The sequence below is a fragment of the Orbicella franksi genome, chromosome 15 (genome assembly GCF_964199315.1).
Source record: "Orbicella franksi chromosome 15, jaOrbFran1.1, whole genome shotgun sequence".
NCBI classification, from domain to species: domain Eukaryota; kingdom Metazoa; phylum Cnidaria; class Anthozoa; order Scleractinia; family Merulinidae; genus Orbicella; species Orbicella franksi.
Genome location: NC_138159.1, coordinates 5,952,554 through 5,974,884, shown reverse-complemented (window position 1 = coordinate 5,974,884; position 22,331 = coordinate 5,952,554). Strand labels below are relative to the sequence as shown.

General features: G+C 42.4%; 2 protein-coding genes across 2 annotated transcripts in view; one reads left to right on the top strand and one right to left on the bottom strand.

Annotated features, from left to right (window-relative positions):
- LOC145469714 (E3 ubiquitin-protein ligase TRIM45-like) overlaps positions 1 to 22,331 on the bottom strand; it is a 322,349-nt gene that overhangs the window by 14,238 nt on the left and 285,780 nt on the right. The window lies entirely within an intron of this gene.
- Positions 9,835 to 22,188, top strand: LOC145470361 (uncharacterized). Its single transcript, XM_081454197.1, has 4 exons — positions 9,835 to 9,891; positions 12,753 to 12,846; positions 13,725 to 13,752; positions 14,369 to 22,188. Exons 2-4 carry the CDS (start codon positions 12,757 to 12,759, stop codon positions 22,186 to 22,188), a joined length of 7,938 nt encoding a protein of 2,645 aa, XP_081310323.1. The 5' UTR covers positions 9,835 to 9,891; positions 12,753 to 12,756.

The following is a 22,331-nucleotide window of genomic DNA, read 5'->3' as shown; positions in this document are numbered from 1 at the left end:
ACTCGGTGTAAAACTTGGTAGTATTAATGGTAATGTTGGCAAAGTAGGAGCAAACGTTGGCAAGCTAGGAGGAAACATAGGACAAGTTAAAGGGCTCGGGGTGAAACTTGGTAATATCAATGCTAACGTTGGCAAGGTAGGAGCAAACGTAGGAAAGGTTACAGGACTCGGTGTGAAACTTGGTAATATCAATGGCAATGTTGGCAACGTAGAAGCAAACGTTGGAGGGCTAGGAGCAAACGTAGGACAAGTTAAAGGATTCGGGGTGAAACTTGGCAATATCAATGCTAACGTTGGCAAGCTAGGAGCAAACGTAGGAAAGGTTACAGGACTCGGGGTGAAACTTGGTAATATCAATGGCAATGTTGGCAACGTAGAAGCAAACGTTGGCAAGCTAGGAGCAAACGTGGGACAAGTTAAAGGACTCGGGGTGAAACTTGGCAATATCAATGCTAACGTTGGCAAGCAAGGAGCAAACGTGGGACAAGTTAAAGGACTCGGGGTGAAACTTGGCAATATCAATGCTAACGTTGGCAACCTAGGAGCAAACGCAGGACAAGTTAAAGGACTCGGGGTGAAACTTGGCAATATCAATGCTAACGTTGGCAAGCTAGGAGCAAACGTGGGACAAGTTAAAGGACTCGGGGTGAAACTTGGCAATATCAATGCTAACGTTGGCAACGTAGGCGCAAAGGTAGGAAAAGTTAAAGGACTCGGGGTGAAACTTGGCAATATCAATGCTAACGTTGGCAACGTAGGAGCAAACGTAGGAAAAGTTAAAGGACTCGGGGTGAAACTTGGCAATATCAATGCTAACGTTGGCAACGTAGGAGCAAACGTAGGAAAGGTTAAAGGACTCGGGGTGAAACTCGGTAATATCAATGGTAATGTTGGCAACGTAGGAGCAAACGTTGGCAAGCTAGGAGCAAACGTGGGACAAGTTAAAGGACTCGGGGTGAAACTTGGCAATATCAATGCTAACGTTGGCAACGTAGGAGCAAACGTAGGAAAGGTTAAAGGACTCGGGGTGAAACTTGGCAATATCAATGCTAACGTTGGCAACGTAGGAGCAAACGTTGGCAACGTAGGAGCAAACGTAGGAAAAGTTAAAGGACTCGGGGTGAAACTTGGCAATATCAATGCTAATGTTGGCAACGTAGAAGCAAACGTAGGAAAGGTTAAAGGACTCGGGGTGAAACTTGGCAATATCAATGCTAACGTTGGCAACGTAGGAGCAGACGTAGGAAAGGTTAAAGGACTCGGGGTGAAACTTGGCAATATCAATGCTAACGTTGGCAACGTAGGCGCAAACGTAGGAAAAGTTAAAGGACTCGGGGTGAAACTTGGCAATATCAATGCTAATGTTGGCAACGTAGGAGCAAACGTAGGAAAGGTTACAGGACTCGGTGTGAAACTTGGTAATATCAATGGTAATGTTGGCAACGTAGAAGCAAACGTTGGCAAGCTAGGAGCAAACGTTGGACAAGTTAAAGGACTCGGGGTGAAACTTGGCAATATCAATGCTAACGTTGGCAACGTAGGAGCAAACGTAGGAAAGGTTAAAGGACTCGGGGTGAAACTTGGCAATATCAATGCTAACGTTGGCAACGTAGGAGCAAACGTAGGAAAGGTTAAAGGACTCGGGGTGAAACTTGGCAATATCAATGCTAATGTTGGCAACGTAGGAGCAAACGTAGGAAAAGTTAAAGGACTCGGGGTGAAACTTGGCAATATCAATGCTAATGTTGGCAACGTAGAAGCAAACGTAGGAAAGGTTAAAGGACTCGGGGTGAAACTTGGCAATATCAATGCTAACGTTGGCAACGTAGGAGCAAACGTAGGAAAGGTTAAAGGACTCGGGGTGAAACTTGGCAATATCAATGCTAACGTTGGCAACGTAGGAGCAAACGTAGGAAAAGTTAAAGGACTCGGGGTGAAACTTGGCAATATCAATGCTAATGTTGGCAACGTAGGAGCAAACGTAGGAAAGGTTACAGGACTCGGTGTGAAACTTGGTAATATCAATGGTAATGTTGGCAACGTAGGAGCAAACGTTGGCAAGCTAGGAGCAAACGTTGGACAAGTTAAAGGACTCGGGGTGAAACTTGGCAATATCAATGCTAACGTTGGCAACGTAGGAGCAAACGTAGGAAAGGTTAAAGGACTCGGGGTGAAACTTGGCAATATCAATGCTAACGTTGGCAACGTAGGAGCAAACGTAGGAAAGGTTAAAGGACTCGGGGTGAAACTTGGCAATATCAATGCTAATGTTGGCAACGTAGGAGCAAACGTAGGAAAGGTTAAAGGACTCGGGGTGAAACTTGGCAATATCAATGCTAATGTTGGCAACGTAGGAGCAAACGTTGGCAACGTAGGAGCAAACGTAGGAAAAGTTAAAGGACTCGGGGTGAAACTTGGCAATATCAATGCTAATGTTGGCAACGTAGGAGCAAACGTAGGAAAGGTTACAGGACTCGGTGTGAAACTTGGTAATATCAATGGTAATGTTGGCAACGTAGAAGCAAACGTTGGCAAGCTAGGAGCAAACGTTGGACAAGTTAAAGGACTCGGGGTGAAACTTGGCAATATCAATGCTAACGTTGGCAACGTAGGAGCAAACGTAGGAAAGGTTAAAGGACTCGGGGTGAAACTTGGCAATATCAATGCTAACGTTGGCAACGTAGGAGCAAACGTAGGAAAGGTTAAAGGACTCGGGGTGAAACTTGGCAATATCAATGCTAATGTTGGCAACGTAGGAGCAAACGTAGGAAAGGTTAAAGGACTCGGGGTGAAACTTGGCAATATCAATGCTAATGTTGGCAACGTAGGAGCAAACGTTGGCAACGTAGGAGCAAACGTAGGAAAAGTTAAAGGACTCGGGGTGAAACTTGGCAATATCAATGCTAATGTTGGCAACGTAGGAGCAAACGTAGGAAAGGTTACAGGACTCGGTGTGAAACTTGGTAATATCAATGGTAATGTTGGCAACGTAGAAGCAAACGTTGGCAAGCTAGGAGCAAACGTTGGACAAGTTAAAGGACTCGGGGTGAAACTTGGCAATATCAATGCTAACGTTGGCAACGTAGGAGCAAACGTAGGAAAGGTTAAAGGACTCGGGGTGAAACTTGGCAATATCAATGCTAATGTTGGCAACGTAGGAGCAAACGTAGGAAAAGTTAAAGGACTCGGGGTGAAACTTGGCAATATCAATGCTAATGTTGGCAACGTAGGAGCAAACGTTGGCAACGTAGGAGCAAACGTTGGCAACGTAGGAGCAAACGTAGGAAAAGTTAAAGGACTCGGGGTGAAACTTGGCAATATCAATGCTAATGTTGGCAACGTAGGAGCAAACGTAGGAAAGGTTAAAGGACTCGGGGTGAAACTTGGCAATATCAATGGTAATGTTGGCAACGTAGAAGCAAACGTTGGCAACGCAGGAGTAAACGTAGGAAAAGTTAAAGGACTCGGGGTGAAACTTGGCAATATCAATGCTAATGTTGGCAACGTAGGAGCAAACGTTGGCAACGCAGGAGCAAACGTGGGACAAGTTAAAGGACTCGGGGTGAAACTTGGCAATATCAATGCTAATGTTGGCAACGTAGGAGCAAACGTAGGAAAGGTTAAAGGACTCGGGGTGAAACTTGGCAATATCAATGGTAATGTTGGCAACGTAGAAGCAAACGTTGGCAACGCAGGAGCAAACGTAGGACAAGTTAAAGGACTCGGGGTTAAACTTGGCAATATCAATGCTAACGTTGGCAACGTAGGAGCAAACGTAGGGAATGTTGAAGTCGGTACTCAAGTCAGTAAGGGCGAAAAGATTGGCTCTGTTAGCGCTGCTATTACTGGTGGGCTGCAAGGCACCAAGATGACAAATGTTGCTGTCGGCAATCAAGGAGGAAAAGGTCATAAAGTCGCCTTTGGCAACACTGCTGGCAACGTTGGCCAACAAGGAACCAATACAGGGAATGTCGCTGTGGGCTCACAAGTCAACAAAGGCCAAAAACTCAGACTTGGTTCTACCACTGGCAGCGTTGGGAACGAAGGAATAAAAACGGGAATTGTTGCCTTGGGCAATCAACTTTATAAAGGCCTGGGAAAGATAACTGGCAACACTGCTGGCAGTCTCGGCAAAATAGGATCCATATCACTAAACGTAAATGGGGCAAATCATGTCGGGAATAAAGGCATTAAAGGTCACGAAATGACCTTTGGCAGCACCGCTGGCAATGTTGGCCAACAAGGAGCCAACACAGGGAATGTTGCTGTGGGCACACAAGTCAATGAAGGCCAAAAACTCAGCGTTGGTTATACCACTGGCAGCCTTGGCAACGAAGGAATAAAGACAGGAATTGTTGCCATGGGCAATCAACTTTACAAAGGCCTGGGACAGATCACTGGTAACTCTGCGGGCAGTCTTGACAAAGTAGGATCCATGTCACTAAAAGTAAATGGGGCCAATCAGGTCGAGAGTAAAGGCAATAAAGGTCAAGAAATGACCTTTGGCAGCACCGCTGGCAATGTTGGCCAACAAGGAGCTAACAAAGGGAATGTTGCTGTTGGATTCCAGCACAACGGCCCAAAATGATTATTTTGTTAGTTTTGCCTAAGCACTGATTGCAAATTACAGCCATAGCTTAGTAATTTCTTTTGAAGTAATGATTTTAAAAAGGTGCAGGGATCGATAGTTGTGAATGTTTAAAGTGCAATAAAGGATAAAGGGTGTTAAAATGGATTTGTTTGCGTGTCGAGTACCCATGGTGAACGTGCTATTTATGTGGTATCCAGACATTATGTGGCCGAATAGGGAAATTTTAAGTTGTAAATATTTTTGTCTTTTTATGGAGTCCTCTAAAAGTTTTACGCTTTCGAATCCCCAGTGAAATTTTAATTTCTTTCTGTTTTGAGAAGATACCTCGATTTGTACGTGTGGTCACTTTTAAAAGAAATAAGAAGGCAAGTGTTCAGTTCTACAAAGCTATTTCGAATTGTGGCCATTTGAGGAATACGTCTTTGAGGATACATACAGATCGACAGACATCAACTTTATTCGAACGTCTATGATATTTACCTTTTAGAGCTAATTTGGGACAATTGGCATTCAACTTGTAGCTTAAGAATATAGAGACGACCACATATTGCATTGGCAATCCATCTTTTTCATTTGGGTATCACCTATAGGCCTATAGGACGGTGAGTGGTACACTTTGCGAGCAGGCGAGACTAGCTTTTTTCTAGATCGTTGCGAGCTCGAGTCATTTTGACTTTTTAAATTGCGATACCGAGACTTCAAAGAATTTTACATGCGAGGGCGATAGATTCAGACTCTAACTGGACGCTGCGAGGCGCACATAAGCGCTATAAAAAAGGGAGACCACGAGACCCGTGAAATTCGACGAAAATGTTCTTTTAAAAGACCATTTGCCACCCTTACCTATCTCGAAAAGTGATAACGCGAGTCCATTTGGTCCCAAATATGTCAAATAATTATACAGCCATCTACAATTCAAACAACGTGATACTTAAATGTGTCAGCCATTTTTAGTTGTACCCGTACCCGGGCGTAAGATAGCGATTGTTATAACGTTATCTGATTAACAAATATATTCTATGTTGCTGAGCGTCTGTTCAGTAACAGATCACAGATGACGTCAAAATGTGGTAGCAAAAAAGTGGCACACGAGGCGATAGCGGAGTGCATGTATCACCGATGGTCTTACAGCGTTCTGACGTCTTTGTTGTATTACTGAACAGACGCGTGACAACATGGAATCATGGAATCATGGAATCTACTTGTTTTATATAATAAGGAAACAAAAAATGCTGATACACTGATGTACGCTGATGACAGTACGGGTTATTGCATAGGTTCCTCGCAAGACGTCGCTTGCAATTTACTAAATTGTGCCCTTGAAGAACTTTTCACCTGGTGTGTTGACAATCGCCTTACTCCACATCCGGGCAAATGCAAGGACCATCAGTGCTGTAATTTCTAAGGATGGCTGCTCAGTCTTAATTAGCCCATTAAGGTTATTTCGAGCAGTCATGTGCTCATTCTATTTTAAAGCTTATTTTTGTACACTTTAATTCTAGGAATGACTACGAATAAAGTTGTTAGTTCGTATAGTGTGATCGTCCGGGTGAGTGTAGTTCTGAAAAGAACTGTTGTTGGTGACTGACGTTTCGACAACCTGAGCGGAAGTCATCTACAGAGTCAAGTGAATAGTGTTTGTCAGTCGATGATCTTATAAGTCTGGTCCGTTGAACGTGATTGGTCAGTATAGCCATGATGGTATTGGCTGAAAGACTCGTGTAAAGTTTGTCATCAGTCATTGGTGGGTTTCGATCCGTCTATTGTTAGTCAAGTAGGTCGGTTTTGGTCCGTGTATTGTTAAGTCGGTCTGTTAGAAGTCCGTTTGTCGGTTTCGTTTCTGTCGTGGATAAGTCGTTTGTAAGGCGCCGGTAGTTGTTGACATCTGTTAAGAGGCGTTTGTTCTAGGTTAGTGTACCAGCTTTCCAGAGTCAGTCGTTGAAAATAGTTTGTACTGTAGGTTAAGCACTGAGCAGAGTCCCAGTCAATGTTGTGGTTTGTCAGTTGATGATGTACAGCAATGTGATTGTTGGCATCACCATTTCTCGTGGCTCGTTTGTGTTCAGTCAGTCTCGTGTTAAGGTTTCTGCCAGTCTCACCAATGTAGGAAGCCTGGCAGTCGGAGCATTTGATCTTGTAAACTGCTCCCTGTCTGTCGTTAGGTTCGTCTCTGTCTTTCACGTTGGTCAGTAAGTGTCGTAACGTAGTTGTAGGTTTGTGGGCTACACGAATGTTGTAGGGCTGTAGGATCCGCGAGATGGTCTCAGAAGTGCCCTTAATGTAAGGTATAGTCACTGTAGTAACAGGCGTAGGGTTCCTGTTCGTAGCGTCAGCTTCAGTAGGTTGGTAACAATAGACAGATCGAAACCCACCAATGACTGATGACAAACTTTACACGAGTCTTTCAGCCAATACCATCATGGCTATACTGACCAATCACGTTCAACGGACCAGACTTATAAGATCATCGACTGACAAACACTATTCACTTGACTCTGAAGATGACTTCCGCTCAGGTTGTCGAAACGTCAGTCACCAACAACAGTTCTTTTCAGAACTACACTCACCCGGACGATCACACTATACGAACTACTGATACTCCTGGGTTCAAACCATTTACTGAATAAAGTTGTTGTTGTTGTTGCTACATACATTGCCAAGCAGGAAGTTAAAAAGACACAGATAAAAAAAGTTTATTCAAATTGTTGTCAACAGATGGAATATGAATGTTCATATTTTCCAGTCCCTCTCTCCTCTGACATCTTTCGTGCTGCTCTGACCGTAAAGACTTCTTGGCCGTAGTCTGGTAGTTCGGAGGCTGAGGAGAGAGAAAAACGGAAGCGCGCTTCCCATCGTTCCCTGCGCGCCCTCCTAAACCCAATATTATTATTCAATTTCCCATAAAGGGAGTCTCTGCGGAGGAGAGAGTTCCAGTCCTGAAGCTTTGCTACTACTCAGGCTTCGATGTCACGAATTAGTTGCTTGTGTGCATTTACGTAGCAAATTTGTTTCTGCATCTGCAGAAGAGCCAATTGGCCCATCAAGCTTTTTCCTGTTTCTGTAGCATGAAGCGACTAGGAATATTTCTACTCCCCCCTGGATGGGATGCTAGTCCATCGCAGGGTTACCCCCAGCATTAAATTCGCCGGTACGCGTTTATACACCTGGGTGGGTGGAGAGAGGCACTATGAAGGTAAAGTGTCTTGCCCAAAAACACAACATCTTGTCCCCGGCCAGGACTCGAACGCGGACCCCTCGATACGAAGACGAGCGCACTAACCATGAGGCCAACACTCATCCCATAGGAGCTAACTGTACCTTCCGGAAAATGTATTCTGCTCTTGATGTTTCCCTTCTTGGTTGTTTTTGGTCAATCGCGGTGCTAATGCTTGTCGCGAATTTAAACTGGCTGGGTGCATCTCGTGGTTTCACTAGAAAAATGAGTACGTTAAAATGGAAGAATTAAACCTGAGCTTTTCTGTGAAGGTCAAAAGGGAAGGCCAAAAGAGTTTTGCTATTGTATTGAGAAACTTGGTTGTCAGGAGGACAGGACGAGACAGATATTCCCTAAAGCGAGAAAAACGAGAAATGCGTCTGCGTGGTAAAAATGTTTAGAAAGTAACTTAAGACCAGCCAAAAACGGTGTCAAGACCAGCAACTATTATTGCATCTCTAAAGTAAAATTTTAGGATATTGTTATCCACGAAAATTATAACAAAAAACATCAATTTTAGGCGATGACGTTGGGTGTCACTGAGCGGTTTTTACCACTGAAACTACCCTTTCAGTTTTGCTATTGTATTGATAAACTTGGTTGTCAGGAGGACGGGACGAGACGGTTAAACAAACTATTTATAAGAGATATAAAATGGTTGTTGTCAAATGGACTTTTCAAAGTGACATTTTATGCCAGTTGACTAATACATACAAAATAAGTTGAAATAACGCTGCACATGCACGAGACAAAAAGGTATCGATGTTGGTGACTTGAGATAATCATTTTCCAACTAACGATGTAGTTTGTTTCCTTGAAACTGGGAAAAACTGGCGTTTGGAAACATTGGTCACCATGTTGACATTAAGCTATTTGAAGTAACCATTTGAGAATAACAACGCACCGTCTACGCAGGAATTTAATAAGCAGAAGTTAGAGATATAACAAAAGGTAAGCTGTGACTCTGTTTGCTCTAAGGCCGATCTAAAGTTGGTAACTGTCGTATGTGTAACTGACAGCAGTCAATTACAACTGTCAGAGCTTACTGGCAGCTGTAAAGTTGAAAATAGCAGGTGCTTAGCTTTATTAGTCTGGGGAAGGTATTTTGTTATTTGTTACTGAAATTTTCTTAGAGCGATTAAGTCGACGAAAAATTTGTCTTCATGATAAAAATTTCTAGAAAAATGGGATCAAACAATCGTTCTATTGTTTATAAAGTCAAGCTTTAGCCCACTGTGGTGCACCAAAGTTGTGCATAAAAATTTTAAATAAAAGATGGTAAATTAATTAAGCTACATGTAGGGTCGACAAGGCACGTTTTCTCTTCAGCTCAGAATTTTTCTTGAATAAATTTGACTACCACAGAGACGTAAAGTGGCCGTTGAAAAAACCAACCTCCTGTGTAAAGTAATTAATGGTTATAGCGGGTGCAAAACCAGTTTTTTGAACTTCCGATCATTCGAAGCAAGTTTTTGCCTTCTTGGTAAGGAACTTAGCAGAAATTTACAATCGATTTTTCAAACCTCCCCATTTTGACCAATTTCTGTTACCCCAGGTGGCTTTAACAAAATCGCTATTACACAATTAAAAAAAAAAAAAACTTACGATGGTGACGTTTCAAGCAAACAACTTAACTAAGAGACATAAATTGGTATCAAAAAGGTAGGCGTGTCACTATAATCGTCCCTTTTATAGAAATTGTATTTTACGTACGTTTAGGTTTACTGTTTGGGTATTTGGTATCTAAAATACTCCCTTTCCAACTAACAATACAGCGTTTCTTTTTAATAATTAATCAGAGACTGGAATAAAAAGAGGTTGTAAGACCCACTGCTTTCTGTGCAAAGATGACAAGACGTAACTTAAGAACATTGACATTTTATCGTTTACCAATGAATCTATCTAAGCTATTTTTTTATTTACAGAATAACTTTGAGTCGCCAAAAGCGATTGCAATATAGATTTTTTTTGGCATTTTGAATACGGCATTGAAAGCTAAAAATTTTGAAAGCCAAGGTATAACCTCCCAGTTGGCACGAATACAGAAGAGCTTGATAGAGCACACGACTCGGCTTCATTGTCGAAGGTAGGCTAGCTTTTTTATATTTGGTCGATGAAAACTACTCAAAGTAATAATAACTGCAAATTGGTAATCGTGATAAACCTTGAAGAAAGATATGTCGAGGAAAGTATGGAAAGATAACAGCCCCTCTATAATTTCGGAATCAAACACAATACCAAATGGTAGCTTATTAACGTCTATACTTGTTATACGTGTGGGATGTCGCGGCAACTTAAGCAAAAGAAACTTATCACGTTTTTATTACCACTGTGTTACTTTAACTTTACCTATACTCGACTTTACGTTCCCTAAAGTATTTCACGTCCGTGTGGACGATAAACCTAAGCAAAGGATGAGACGATGGTTTTTTGACAATATTTTTTTGGCGAGACTTTTACAAGAAAAGCTTTAAAAAATTCTTTTCACGAGACTTTTCGCTGAGGATGATTACCTATTTCCAAGAAGAGGATCTGGCTAAGAGAATAAGAACGAAAGGTACCAAAATTAGTTCCCGTTGATTTAACGGCGTTTCTCAGGCCTAAACAGTACGTTTGAAAAACATAATGGAATTTGCAGTTATGAGAATTTTCTGGAATATTTCCTCTGGCATCAAACAATTTAGAATGGGGCAGTTTGTATTTGGGTAGAAGTTCAGACATGTTTAGGTTTGGATAAACTATCGAGCCAAGTGGCTGGCATAAAGAAATAAATTGGAAGTCTTGATGTTTCGCAAATTGGAAAAAGGTCTTGTATGTAGAATACCAAATTGAAAAAAAACTTAGATATATGATTGTATTTATGGACACAGCGTTTCAAGGCTATCGAGTTACAGAAATTTCTTTGGCAATGTTTTTGCAAATCTAGAGAGCCGATATATATGTGTGTGTGAATATAAATCAGTTTAACAGAGAAGTTGGATATTGCAACAATCATAACTTAGTAGTTATTTTTAACCTTTTAATGTTAAATATTTTAAAATATTTTTAAGCGCAAGGAGTCAAAACAATCAACTGATATGTTTTTACAACTTTGTTGTACACTGACCTACCAATCCTTGTGCGCTAGGTGGGAATTATTCTTTCGGTACAGAGGCTTTACACTTCTAACATGTAAATATTTTCCACTGTCATTTCTTCTTTGCTTATTTATTTTATGATGATTTAATAATGATTTAAGACATTCAGGGCTTATTTTTACCTTGGAAATAGCAAAGCTTTTTTCCAAGTTGCAGGAATTGTGGGTGAATTTCGCTCCTTTGCTCCTTCCTTCCTTTCTTGTTATCCATTTCGAATATTTGCTGACCATTGCCCATGGTTAAGATGGCGTCGTCTGCCAAGCTTTGAAAGATCTGAAACTTTTCCACGACCAGTGGCCTCTGCGTTTCCTGAAAGGAATACTCAAACCTTCTAACTCAACTGTAAATCAACTGAAGCAGACACTGCCCTTACCTGGTAACACACAGTACACGCCCAAATCTCTCTAACACCAGGGTTGTTTACCATTACCCAAAAATTCCGGAAATCGGTCAGCGCGTAAATGGTAAGACAATTTTGGCTCGATCGACTGGAAATTTTCGAAATAAATGGAACGTCTTGAAGCGTAGTCAAAAATTTCCAGCCGAAATATCCAAGTGGTAATGTCTTTAACATTTGCAAATATCTTGGAATTATGATCAGGTCGAACGTATCCTTGTCTATTTCGGTAAATTGGGGGTTTTGAGGAAATGGTAAATGGCCAATCCGAACCGAACTTACTATCAGACAATTTTGCTTTCCATTTGCACAAACTGTTGACGAACCAGTTTCTCCATGTTAATGGTAAACAACGCAGGAGTCACGTCCTCCATGCGTAGTTCAATGGCAAAGTTCAGGCAGCTGCACAAAATTAAAAATATTCTCCCACTCTGGAAGAGAATGCTGGCAATCTGTAATATCCCTCTTTCTATAAAAAGAGCCCAGCTCAGCTATTATTAGGCATACCATCTCATGACTTTCTTCAGTTCTAGATTTTAAAAAGGCTAATTATAATGAAGAATTTCTAACAAAAACTACAAGGTAGATAATTCAACATGCCAAGAACTGGGAGAAATTCTACTATGATTAATACACTCTTATCCTACCTCCTCTGAAATCTGTATCCCATATTGCAATCTGCTGCACCCAGGAGTCGGTGAGTCGCGAAAGTCAGGTGGTCAGTATTACTTTGACTTTGATTGGTCCCTTGCTGCGACTGTTCCTTAAATCAACTCTCTCTATCAACCTTACGTACGATGAGCAATTACCTGCAATTGGAAGAACGTACGTGAAGCCGGCAAACTAACAAAGTAACTATTTACAGTTTTGGTTGACATTTTACCTAATACATCCCATAGAAGGAGAGAGATATTCTGATCTTATTCTGAGAAATAGGAAGATGAGGGATTTGCGTTACATCTAAGACCCAGTGGTCTGGTCAATTTAACGCTATCTGTTTGTTTACTTATTTCAGTATTTAATGGTAATAAGGTATTCCCCTGAAAGGCGCATTGATGTAAGAAGGAGTAGTCTTGTAATGTGTAGTGGATCGAATTGTCTTTGGATACCTTTAATTACACCATGCCATAGGAAATACAGCCAATCAGAATACAGGAAAGTCGTTATATACTATGGACGGTATTAAACCCATTCTTCCCATCGTGCGCTTACGCTTTATCAAACTATATACCATGGAATATCGAACTTGTTACTTGTATTTTTATAACAAAAGGCTTATGTATATACCAAGAAAATACAAGTGATAAGTGTGAGATTCCGTGGTATAGATCTCGAAAGCGTTGCATACCCTTGAGTGCCAATAAAAATAATAAATGATAAATGAATAAACAAATTACCATATTTCTTTTTAAGGACAATGAAGTTCTTTGTCTTCTTCGCAATACTTTGGGTTTCTGCTGTGTTTTTTTCTCTCAAGGATGCAGACGGAGCCAATCAGCAAGCTGAGGTAAACATGTTACGTAATCACAAATATCGTCATAGCAATCTCGATTTCTTTTATTTCCTTTAGCGTTATGCCATCACAGATGAAGATGGTAACCATTCAAAAATTTGAGTCAAAAATGTGAGATATAATAGATGATTGATCTATAAAAAACCTTGTCAAGATATACGGGTCTGCGGTTGTTCACAACTGCGTCATTCGGAGAACCATTTTACCCAAATTGATAGAACTTTCCAAGGAGACGTCACTGGGACGGGAACCAATATCGGGCTGCCTTAGTAGCAAGTGAAACATTTGTATTTGAGTCCTTATTCGTTTAGTGTTAGTGTTATCACAGTACTGTTAACAGAAGTTCCAATGTATTCAATATCAATATCAAAGATTAAAAATATTCGCTAAAAGTATTTTGTAAAATAGTTGAATTAGCTGCATTGCTTTATACACGATAACGTGTCATTAAAATTATAGTCCAACTTCGCGCAAATCGAGTGTCATATAAGAATCAGCCAAAGGGGTAAGTTTCTTTATGTTTTACGTCTCGCAGACAAAGAAATAGAGATTATTTCGGTACTTTCTGGGCGCCAAAATATCTAGTGGTGACCGCTTGTTCCCCTCCGCCATTATGTAGTGTTCATATGACCTAGTTTCTCGTGAGGCGGGAAATTCGTGTACGACCGTCACACTGAATTCTAAGTCGTTGATAAGGTGCTGCTTTGTTTCTGTTGTTGGGCGATCCGAAATACTACTACTGTATTGGTCTGCGTGTTTAAGACGGAAGACCTTGAGCTGCTGTGTCAGTGATAGTGATGGCGCTGGGTACATATTTCATAAGCACACGATCATTCGATCGCTTATTTGTAATTATTTGATTTCTATTGCAGAGCTTTCTTCAAACTTTGCAAGACCCTGGTAAGTCTATCATTTATTGTTAGCACGGTCGTTTTGACTTCGAACGCATGAATCAATACCTTAATATGCAACGTACTATCATGAGGTTTTTTTTGTTTTCAATAGAGTGTCAAACGTTTACTCGGACAAAAAAAAAAACACACACACACACAAAGTGGTTGTGTTATTCCGTCTTTGAATCTTAACAGTTCTCATGAAGCGTTTTAGTAGTAATATCGCTAACCTTAACATCTTTATTCATAGCACTCTGGAGGTCGATCAAGACGTCGTTTTCAATGTTTTGTAAGCCAGAATCAAAATAATTTCACGTATTAACCAAAACTAACAGGCTCAGCGGAGCTAGTTAGGAGAGAGAACGTGGCCAAATGATTAGGGCGCCGGACTTGAACTACAAAGGTCGCGCCCTTGACAATCCGATGGAGTTGCTTCTCGGTAGACCCAAGTTCAACAATTCGCCCCCGATTGTAAGAAGCCCCCAGGTCTCCTTCCAATTGACCTTTTTAACAATCCTAGCACTTTAACTTTGCTGTCTTCCATTAGCGTTTGCGCTATAAACCGTCACCTACAGTAAATAAACGTAATTTATTGTATTTTATTTATTTTGTCGGAAAACAAGGGAACAAAACCAAAACTAGCACAACTGGAAAACATGCCAATAAACACCATCCGCCAGGCCACAGTAACATAACTGATAAAAGTAAACAACCTGAAACCAATCAAGGTAATAAAAGTCAAGAAATGACCTTTGGCAACACCGCTGGAAGCGTTGGTCAACAAGGAGCCAACACGGGGAATGTTGCTGTTGGCAATCAACTCAACAAAGGCCAAGGGAACATCTTCGGTTACGGTGTGAACAATCTTGGCAGTCTTGGAACTCTTGGTACTTTCGGCAAACTAGGAACCACCTCTTGGAATATTAATGGTGCCAGTCATGGCATTACAGGATCTGGGTTCCACTTTGGTAATACCGTTAGTAATGTTGGTCAGCAAGGAGCAATTACAGGAAATCAAGTCAACAAAGGTCAAGAAATGACTTTTGGCAAGACAGCTGGCAGCGTCGGTCAGCAAGGGGTCAACGCGGGAAATGTTGCTATTGGAAATCAAGTCAATAAAGGCCTATGGAACATCTTTGGTCCCACTCTGGGCAATCTTGGCAAACTAGGAACATTCTCATGGAAATTTAATGGTGCCATTCCTGGAACTAAAGGAAATGGGTTCAATTTTGGCAATACCGTTAGCAGCGTCGGCCAACAAGGAACCCAAACAGGCCAAGAAATGAAGTTTGGCAACACTGGCGGAAGTGTCGGCCAGCAAGGAGCTAACAAAGGGAGCGTTGCTATTGGTAACCAATCCAATAAAGGCCACGGGAACATCTTTGGGTACACTGTGGGCAGTCTTGGCAGTCCCGAAACCCTTGGAAAACTAGGAGCCATTTCATGGAATATTAATGGTGCCACTAATACCATCAACGGACATGGATTAACATTTGGCAATACACTCAGCAGTATGGGCCAGCAAGGAACATATACGGGTAATGTCGCTGTTGGCAATCAAGTTAGCAAAGGCCAAGAAATGACATTTGGTAACACTGCTGGTAGCGTTGGCCAACAGGGAGCCAACACGGGAAATGTAGCTGTCGGAACCCAAGTCAATAAAGCACAGCAGCATGTTCTTACTGGAAATGCCGCTGTCGGCAATCAAGTTAACAAAGGCCAAGAAATGACATTTGGTAACACTGCTGGTAACGTTGGCCAACAGGGAGCCAATATGGGAAATGTAGCTGTAGGAACCCAAGTCAATAAAGGACAACAGCATACTGGAAATGTTGCTGTTGGCAATCAAGTTAACAAAGGCCAAGAAATGACATTTGGTAACACTGCTGGTAACGTTGGCCAACAGGGAGCCAATATGGGAAATGTAGCTGTAGGAACCCAAGTCAATAAAGGACAACAGCATACTGGAAATGTTGCTGTTGGCAATCAAGTTAACAAAGGCCAAGAAATGACATTTGGTAAAACCGCTGGTAGCGTTGGCCAACAGGGAGCCAATATGGGAAATGTAGCTGTAGGAACCCAAGTCAATAAAGGACAACAGCATACCCATACTGAAACCACTAGCAATGGCCAACAAGGAATCAACACAGGAAATCTCGCATTTGGTGGCAGCGTTGGCCAGCAAAGAGCAACCACAGGAAATGTTGGTGTTGGCAGTCAACTCAATAAAGCCCTTGGGAACATCTTAGGTTACGCCGTCGACAGCCTTGGCAAAGCAGGAAACGTCTCGTGGATTGTTACTGGCGCCAGTAAGGGCAATAAAGGACACGAGTTTATCTTTGGTAAAAACGTTGGTGGCGTTGGCCAACAAGGAAATCAGGGTAATAAAGGGCAAGAAATAGCCTATGGAAACACAGCTGGAGGCGTTGTTATAGGAAATCTTGCACCTACTAATGAACTCAATAATGGCAAAGAAAGTACTTTAGGTTACACAATTGGCAGTCTTGGCAAACTGGGAACGGTCTCGTGGAATATAACTGGTGCCGGTCATGGCATTAAAGAAAACGAAATCAGCTTTGGTAAAAACGTTACAAGCGCTGCCCAACAAGGACCTACCACAGGGAATGTTGCTGTTGGCAATCAACTTAATAAAGGCCAAGAGAATCTCCTTGCTTACACAGTTGGCAGTCTTTGCAGACTTGGCAAACTAGGAACCATCACATGGAATATTAATGGTGCCAGTCAAGACATTAAAGGTGCTGGATTCAGCTTTGGCAATAGACTTAGCAGCGTCGCCCAACAAGGATACAACGCTGGGAATGTTGCTGTTGGGAGTAAAATCCAAGGGAACATCTTTAGTTACACTTTGGGCAGTCTTTGCGATCTTGGCAACCAAGGAATAATATCATGGAACATTAATGGTGGCAGTCATGCCATAAAAGGACATGGTTTCAACTTCGGTAATAAAGTAAACATCGCCGGCCAAAAAGGTGCAGTCAAAGGGAACGTTGCTATCAGTAATCAAGTCAACAAAGGCCAAGAAATGACTTTTGGCAACACTGCCGGTAGTATAGGCCAGCAGGGGGTCAACGCAGGTAATGTTGCTGTTGGCAATCAACTCAATAAAGGCCAAGGAAACATCTTTGGCAACGCTCTGAGCAATTTTGGCAAGTTAGGAACCATCTCATGGAATATTAAAGGCGCCGGTCATGGCATTAAAGGACATGGTTTCAACTTCGGTAATAAAGTAAACATCGCCGGCCAAAAAGGTGCAGTCAAAGGGAACGTTGCTATCAGTAATCAAGTCAACAAAGGCCAAGAAATGACTTTTGGCAACACTGCCGGTAGTATAGGCCAGCAGGGGGTCAACGCAGGTAATGTTGCTGTTGGCAATCAACTCAATAAAGGCCAAGGAAACATCTTTGGCAACGCTCTGAGCAATTTTGGCAAGTTAGGAACCATCTCATGGAATATTAAGGGCGCCGGTCATGGCATTAAAGGACATGGTTTCAACTTCGGTAATAAAGTAAACACGGTCGGCCAGCCAGGTGCCATCAAAGGGAATGTAGCTGTCAGTAATCAAGTCAACAAAAGCCAAGAAATGACCTTTGGCACAACAGCTGGCAACGTTGGCCAGCAAGGAATCAACGCTGGAAATGTTGCGGTTGGTAATCAACTCAATAAAGGTCAAAACCTGGGGAATCTTGGCAAACTAGGAAGCATCTCATGGAATATTAAAGGCGCTAGTCATGGCATTAAAGGACATGGTTTCAACTTCGGTAATAAAGTCAACATGGTCGGCCAACAAAATGTCATCAAAGGGAATGTTGCTGTCGGTAATGAGGTCAACAAAGGCCAAGAAATGACATTTGGTAAAACTACTGGTAGCGTTGGTCAGCAGGGAATCAACGCTGGAAATGTTGCTGTTGGCAACCAACTTAATAAAGGCCAAGGGAACATTTCTGGTCAAATTCTGGGCGGTCTTGGTAAACTAGGTACCATCTCATGGAATATCAATGGCGCCAGTCATGGCATTAAAGGACATGGCGTCAACTTTGGTAACAAGATAAGCGTCGTCGGCCAACATGGTGCAGCCAAAGGGATTATTGCTGTCGGCAATCAAGTCAACAAAGGCCAAAAAATGACTTTTGGCAAGACAGCTGGCAGCGTTGGCCAACAAGGGATCAACGCAGGTAATGTTGCTGTTGGCACTCAATTCAATAAAGGCAATACGAACATCTTTGGCAACTCTCTGAGCAATTTTGGCAAACTAGGAAGCATCTCATGGAATATTAAAGGCGCTAGTCTTGGCATTAAAGGACATGGTTTCAACTTCGGTAATAAAGTAAACACGGTCGGCCAGCCAGGTGCCATCAAAGGGAATGTAGCTGTCAGTAATCAAGTCAACAAAAGCCAAGAAATGACCTTTGGCACAACAGCTGGCAACGTTGGCCAGCAAGGAATCAACGCTGGAAATGTTGCGGTTGGTAATCAACTCAATAAAGGTCAAAACCTGGGGAATCTTGGCAAACTAGGAAGCATCTCATGGAATATTAAAGGCGCTAGTCATGGCATTAAAGGACATGGTTTCAACTTCGGTAATAAAGTCAACATGGTCGGCCAACAAAATGTCATCAAAGGGAATGTTGCTGTCGGTAATGAGGTCAACAAAGGCCAAGAAATGACATTTGGTAAAACTACTGGTAGCGTTGGTCAGCAGGGAATCAACGCTGGAAATGTTGCTGTTGGCAACCAACTTAATAAAGGCCAAGGGAACATTTCTGGTCAAATTCTGGGCGGTCTTGGCAAACTAGGTACCATCTCATGGAATATTAATGGCGCCAGTCATGGCATTAAAGGACATGGCGTCAACCTTGGTAACAAGATAAGCGTCGTCGGCCAACATGGTGCAGCCAAAGGGATTATTGCTGTCGGCAATCAAGTCAACAAAGGCCAAAAAATGACTTTTGGCAAGACAGCTGGCAGCGTTGGCCAACAAGGGATCAACGCAGGTAATGTTGCTGTTGGCAATCAACTCAATAAAGGCCAAGGAAACATCTTTGGCAACGCTCTGAGCAATTTTGGCAAGTTAGGAAGCATCTCATGGAATATTAAAGGCGCTAGTCTTGGCATTAAGGGACATGGTTTCAACTTCGGTAATAAAGTGAACATGGTCGGCCAGCCAGGTGCCATCAAAGGGAATATAGCTGTCAGTAATCAAGTCAACAAAAGCCAAGAAATGACCTTTGGCACAACAGCTGGTAGCGTTGGCCAGCAGGGGATCAACGGTGGAAATGTTGCTGTTGGAAATCAGCTCAATAAAGGCCAAGGAAACATTTTTGGTAACACTCTGGGCGGTCCTAGCAAACTAGGAACCATGTCGTGGAAAATAAATGGTGCCAGCCATGGCATTAAAGGACATGGCTTAAACTTTGGCAATAAAGTAAGCACCGTCGGGCAACAGGGAGCCCTTAAAGGGAATGTTGCGTTGGGCAATCAAGGCAGCAAAGGTACAGTTATGACTTTTGGTAACATTGCTGGTAACGTTGTCCAACAGGGGATCAACACCGGAAATGTTGCTGTTGGCGCTCAACTCAATAAAGGTCAAGGGAACATCTTTGGTCACACTCTGGGCAGTATTGGTAAACTAGGAACCATTTCATGGAAAATAAAAGGTCCCAGTCATGGAATTGAAGGACTTGGTATCAACTTTGGTAGTAAAGTCAGCATTGCGAGCCAACAAGGTGCAAACAAAGGAAACGTTGCCGTCGGCAATCAAGGCAATAAAGGTACAGTAATGCACTTTGGCAAAACTGCTGGTATCGTTGGGTGGAAAGGGACAAACGTAGGAAATGTTGCTGTTGGCAATCAATTTAATAAAGGCCAAGGGAACATCTTTGGTCACACTCTGGGCAATACTGGTAAACTAGGAACCATTTCATGGAAAATAAAAGGTCCCAGTCATGGAATTAAAGGACTTGGTGTCAACTTTGGTAGTAAAGTAAGCATTGCGGGCCAACAAGGAGGCAACAAAGGAAATGTTGCCGTCGGTATTCAAGGCAACAAAGGTACAGTAATGCACTTTGGCAAAACTGCTGGTATCGTTGGGTGGAAGGGGACAAACGTAGGAAATGTTGCTGTTGGCAATCAATTTAATAAAGGCCAAGGGAACATCTTTGGTCACACTCTGGGCAATACTGGTAAACTAGGAACCATTTCATGGAAAATAAAAGGTCCCAGTCATGGAATTAAAGGACTTGGTGTCAACTTTGGTAGTAAAGTAAGCATTGCGGGCCAACAAGGAGGCAACAAAGGAAATGTTGCCGTCGGTATTCAAGGCAACAAAGGTACAGTAATGCACTTTGGCAAAACTGCTGGTATCGTTGGGTGGAAGGGGACAAACGTAGGAAATGTTGCTGTTGGCAATCAATTCAATAAAGGCCAAGGGAACATTTTCGGTCCCACTCTGGGCAGTATTGGTAAGCTTGGAACCATTTCATGGAAAATAAAAGGTCCCAGTCATGGAATTAAAGGACTTGGTGTCAACTTTGGTAATAAAGTAAGCATTGCGGGCCAACAAGGAGGCAACAAAGGACATGTTGCCGTCGGTATTCAAGGCAACAAAGGTACAGTAATGCACTTTGGCAACACTGCTGGTATCGTTGGGTGGAAAGGGACCAACGTAGGAAATGTTGCTATTGGCAATCAATTTAATAAAGGCCAAGGGAACATTTTTGGCCAAACTCTGGGCAGTCTTGGTAAACTAGGAACCATTTCATGGAAAATAAAAGGTCCTAGTCATGGAATTAAAGGACCTGGTATCAACTTTGGTAATAAAGTAGGCATTACGAGCCAACAAGGTGCCAACAAAGGAAATGTTGTCGTCGGTAATCAAGGCAACAAAGGTACAGTAATGCACTTTGGCAAAACTGCTGGTATCGTTGGGTGGAAGGGGACAAACGTAGGAAATGTTGCTGTTGGCAATCAATTCAATAAAGGCCAAGGGAACATTTTCGGTCCCACTCTGGGCAGTATTGGTAAGCTTGGAACCATTTCATGGAAAATAAAAGGTCCCAGTCATGGAATTAAAGGACTTGGTGTCAACTTTGGTAATAAAGTAAGCATTGCGGGCCAACAAGGAGGCAACAAAGGACATGTTGCCGTCGGTATTCAAGGCAACAAAGGTACAGTAATGCACTTTGGCAAAACTGCTGGTATCGTTGGGTGGAAAGGGACCAACGTAGGAAATGTTGCTATTGGCAATCAATTTAATAAAGGCCAAGGGAACATTTTCGGTCACACTCTGGGCAGTATTGGTAAGTTTGGAACTATTTCATGGAATGTTAATGGCGCCATTCATGGCATTAAAGGACATGGTGTCAACTTCGGTAATAAAGTAAGTATCGTTGGTCAACATGGTGTCAACAAAGCGAATGTTGCTGGTGGCAATCAGCACAATGGTGGCCAGGGAGACATCTTCGGTTACACTTTGGGCAGCCTTTGCATTCTTGGCAAACTAGGAACCATTTCATGGAATATAAGTGGGGCTTCGCATGGCATTAAAGGACTTGGGTTTAACTTTGGCAGCGTTGGCCAGGAGGTCAACAAAGGTCAAGAAATCGCCTTTGGCAATACTGCTGGCTACGGTGGGCAGCAAGGAACCAATGCCGGAAATGTTGCTGTTGGCAATCATCTTAATAAAGGCAACGTTAATATTCTTGATTACACTGTGGGCAAGCTTTGTAGTCTTGCGAAACTGGGAAGCATTTCATGGAATATTAATGGTGCCAGTCATGTCATAAAAGGAAACGGGTTCAACTTTGGTAATACCGTTAGTAGCGTCGGCGAACAAGGAGTCAACAGAGGGAACGTTGTTGTTAGTCAAGTCAGCAAAGGCCAAGAAATGACCTTTGGCAACACTGCTGGCAGCGTGGGCCAACAAGGGATCAACGCAGGAAATGTTGCTGTTGGGAAACAACTTAATAAAGGTCAAAAGAACATCTTAGGTCAAACTCTGGGCAGTCTTGGCAAACTAGGAAGGATCTCGTGGAATATCAATGGTGCCAGCCATGGTATAAATGGATACGGCGTTAACTTTGGCAGCTTCGGCCAAGAAGAAGTCAACGCAGGGAATGTTGCTATCGGCAATCAAGGCAGTAAAGGACAAACGCTCACCTTTGGCAAAACTGCTGGTAGCGTTGGTCAACAGGGAGCCAACACGGGAAATGTAGCTGTGGGAAATCAAGCCAATAAAGAACAACAGCATGCTTTTAGTTTAACCGCTGGCAAAGTTGGGAAACAAGGAAACATAGCGGGAAATGTTCCGGTCGGTAATCAAGGCAATAACGGCCAAGAAATGATCTTTGGCAACACTGCCGGCAGCGTTGGGCAGCAAGGAACCAACGCAGGAAATGTTGCTGTTGGGACTCAGCACAACGGCTGATAATGATCGTTTCGTCAGTCATTCCCCAGCGCTGATTGCAGATTTTAGTCAAAGATCAGGAATTTCTTTACTTTTGAAATATTGTTATGTCAAAATATAAAAGGAGCGATATTTGTAAACGTAAAAAACAATAAAGAGCTTCA

Bases quoted from the DNA above. Each gene is read 5' to 3' on its own strand.
- LOC145470361 (XM_081454197.1), top strand. From the start codon at position 12,757: ATGAAGTTCTTTGTCTTCTTCGCAATACTTTGGGTTTCTGCTGTGTTT. The intron at 12,847-13,724 runs GTAAACATGTTA...TTTCTATTGCAG, and splicing joins GAGCCAATCAGCAAGCTGAG to AGCTTTCTTCAAACTTTGCA. The intron at 13,753-14,368 runs GTAAGTCTATCA...TCGGAAAACAAG, and splicing joins TCAAACTTTGCAAGACCCTG to GGAACAAAACCAAAACTAGC.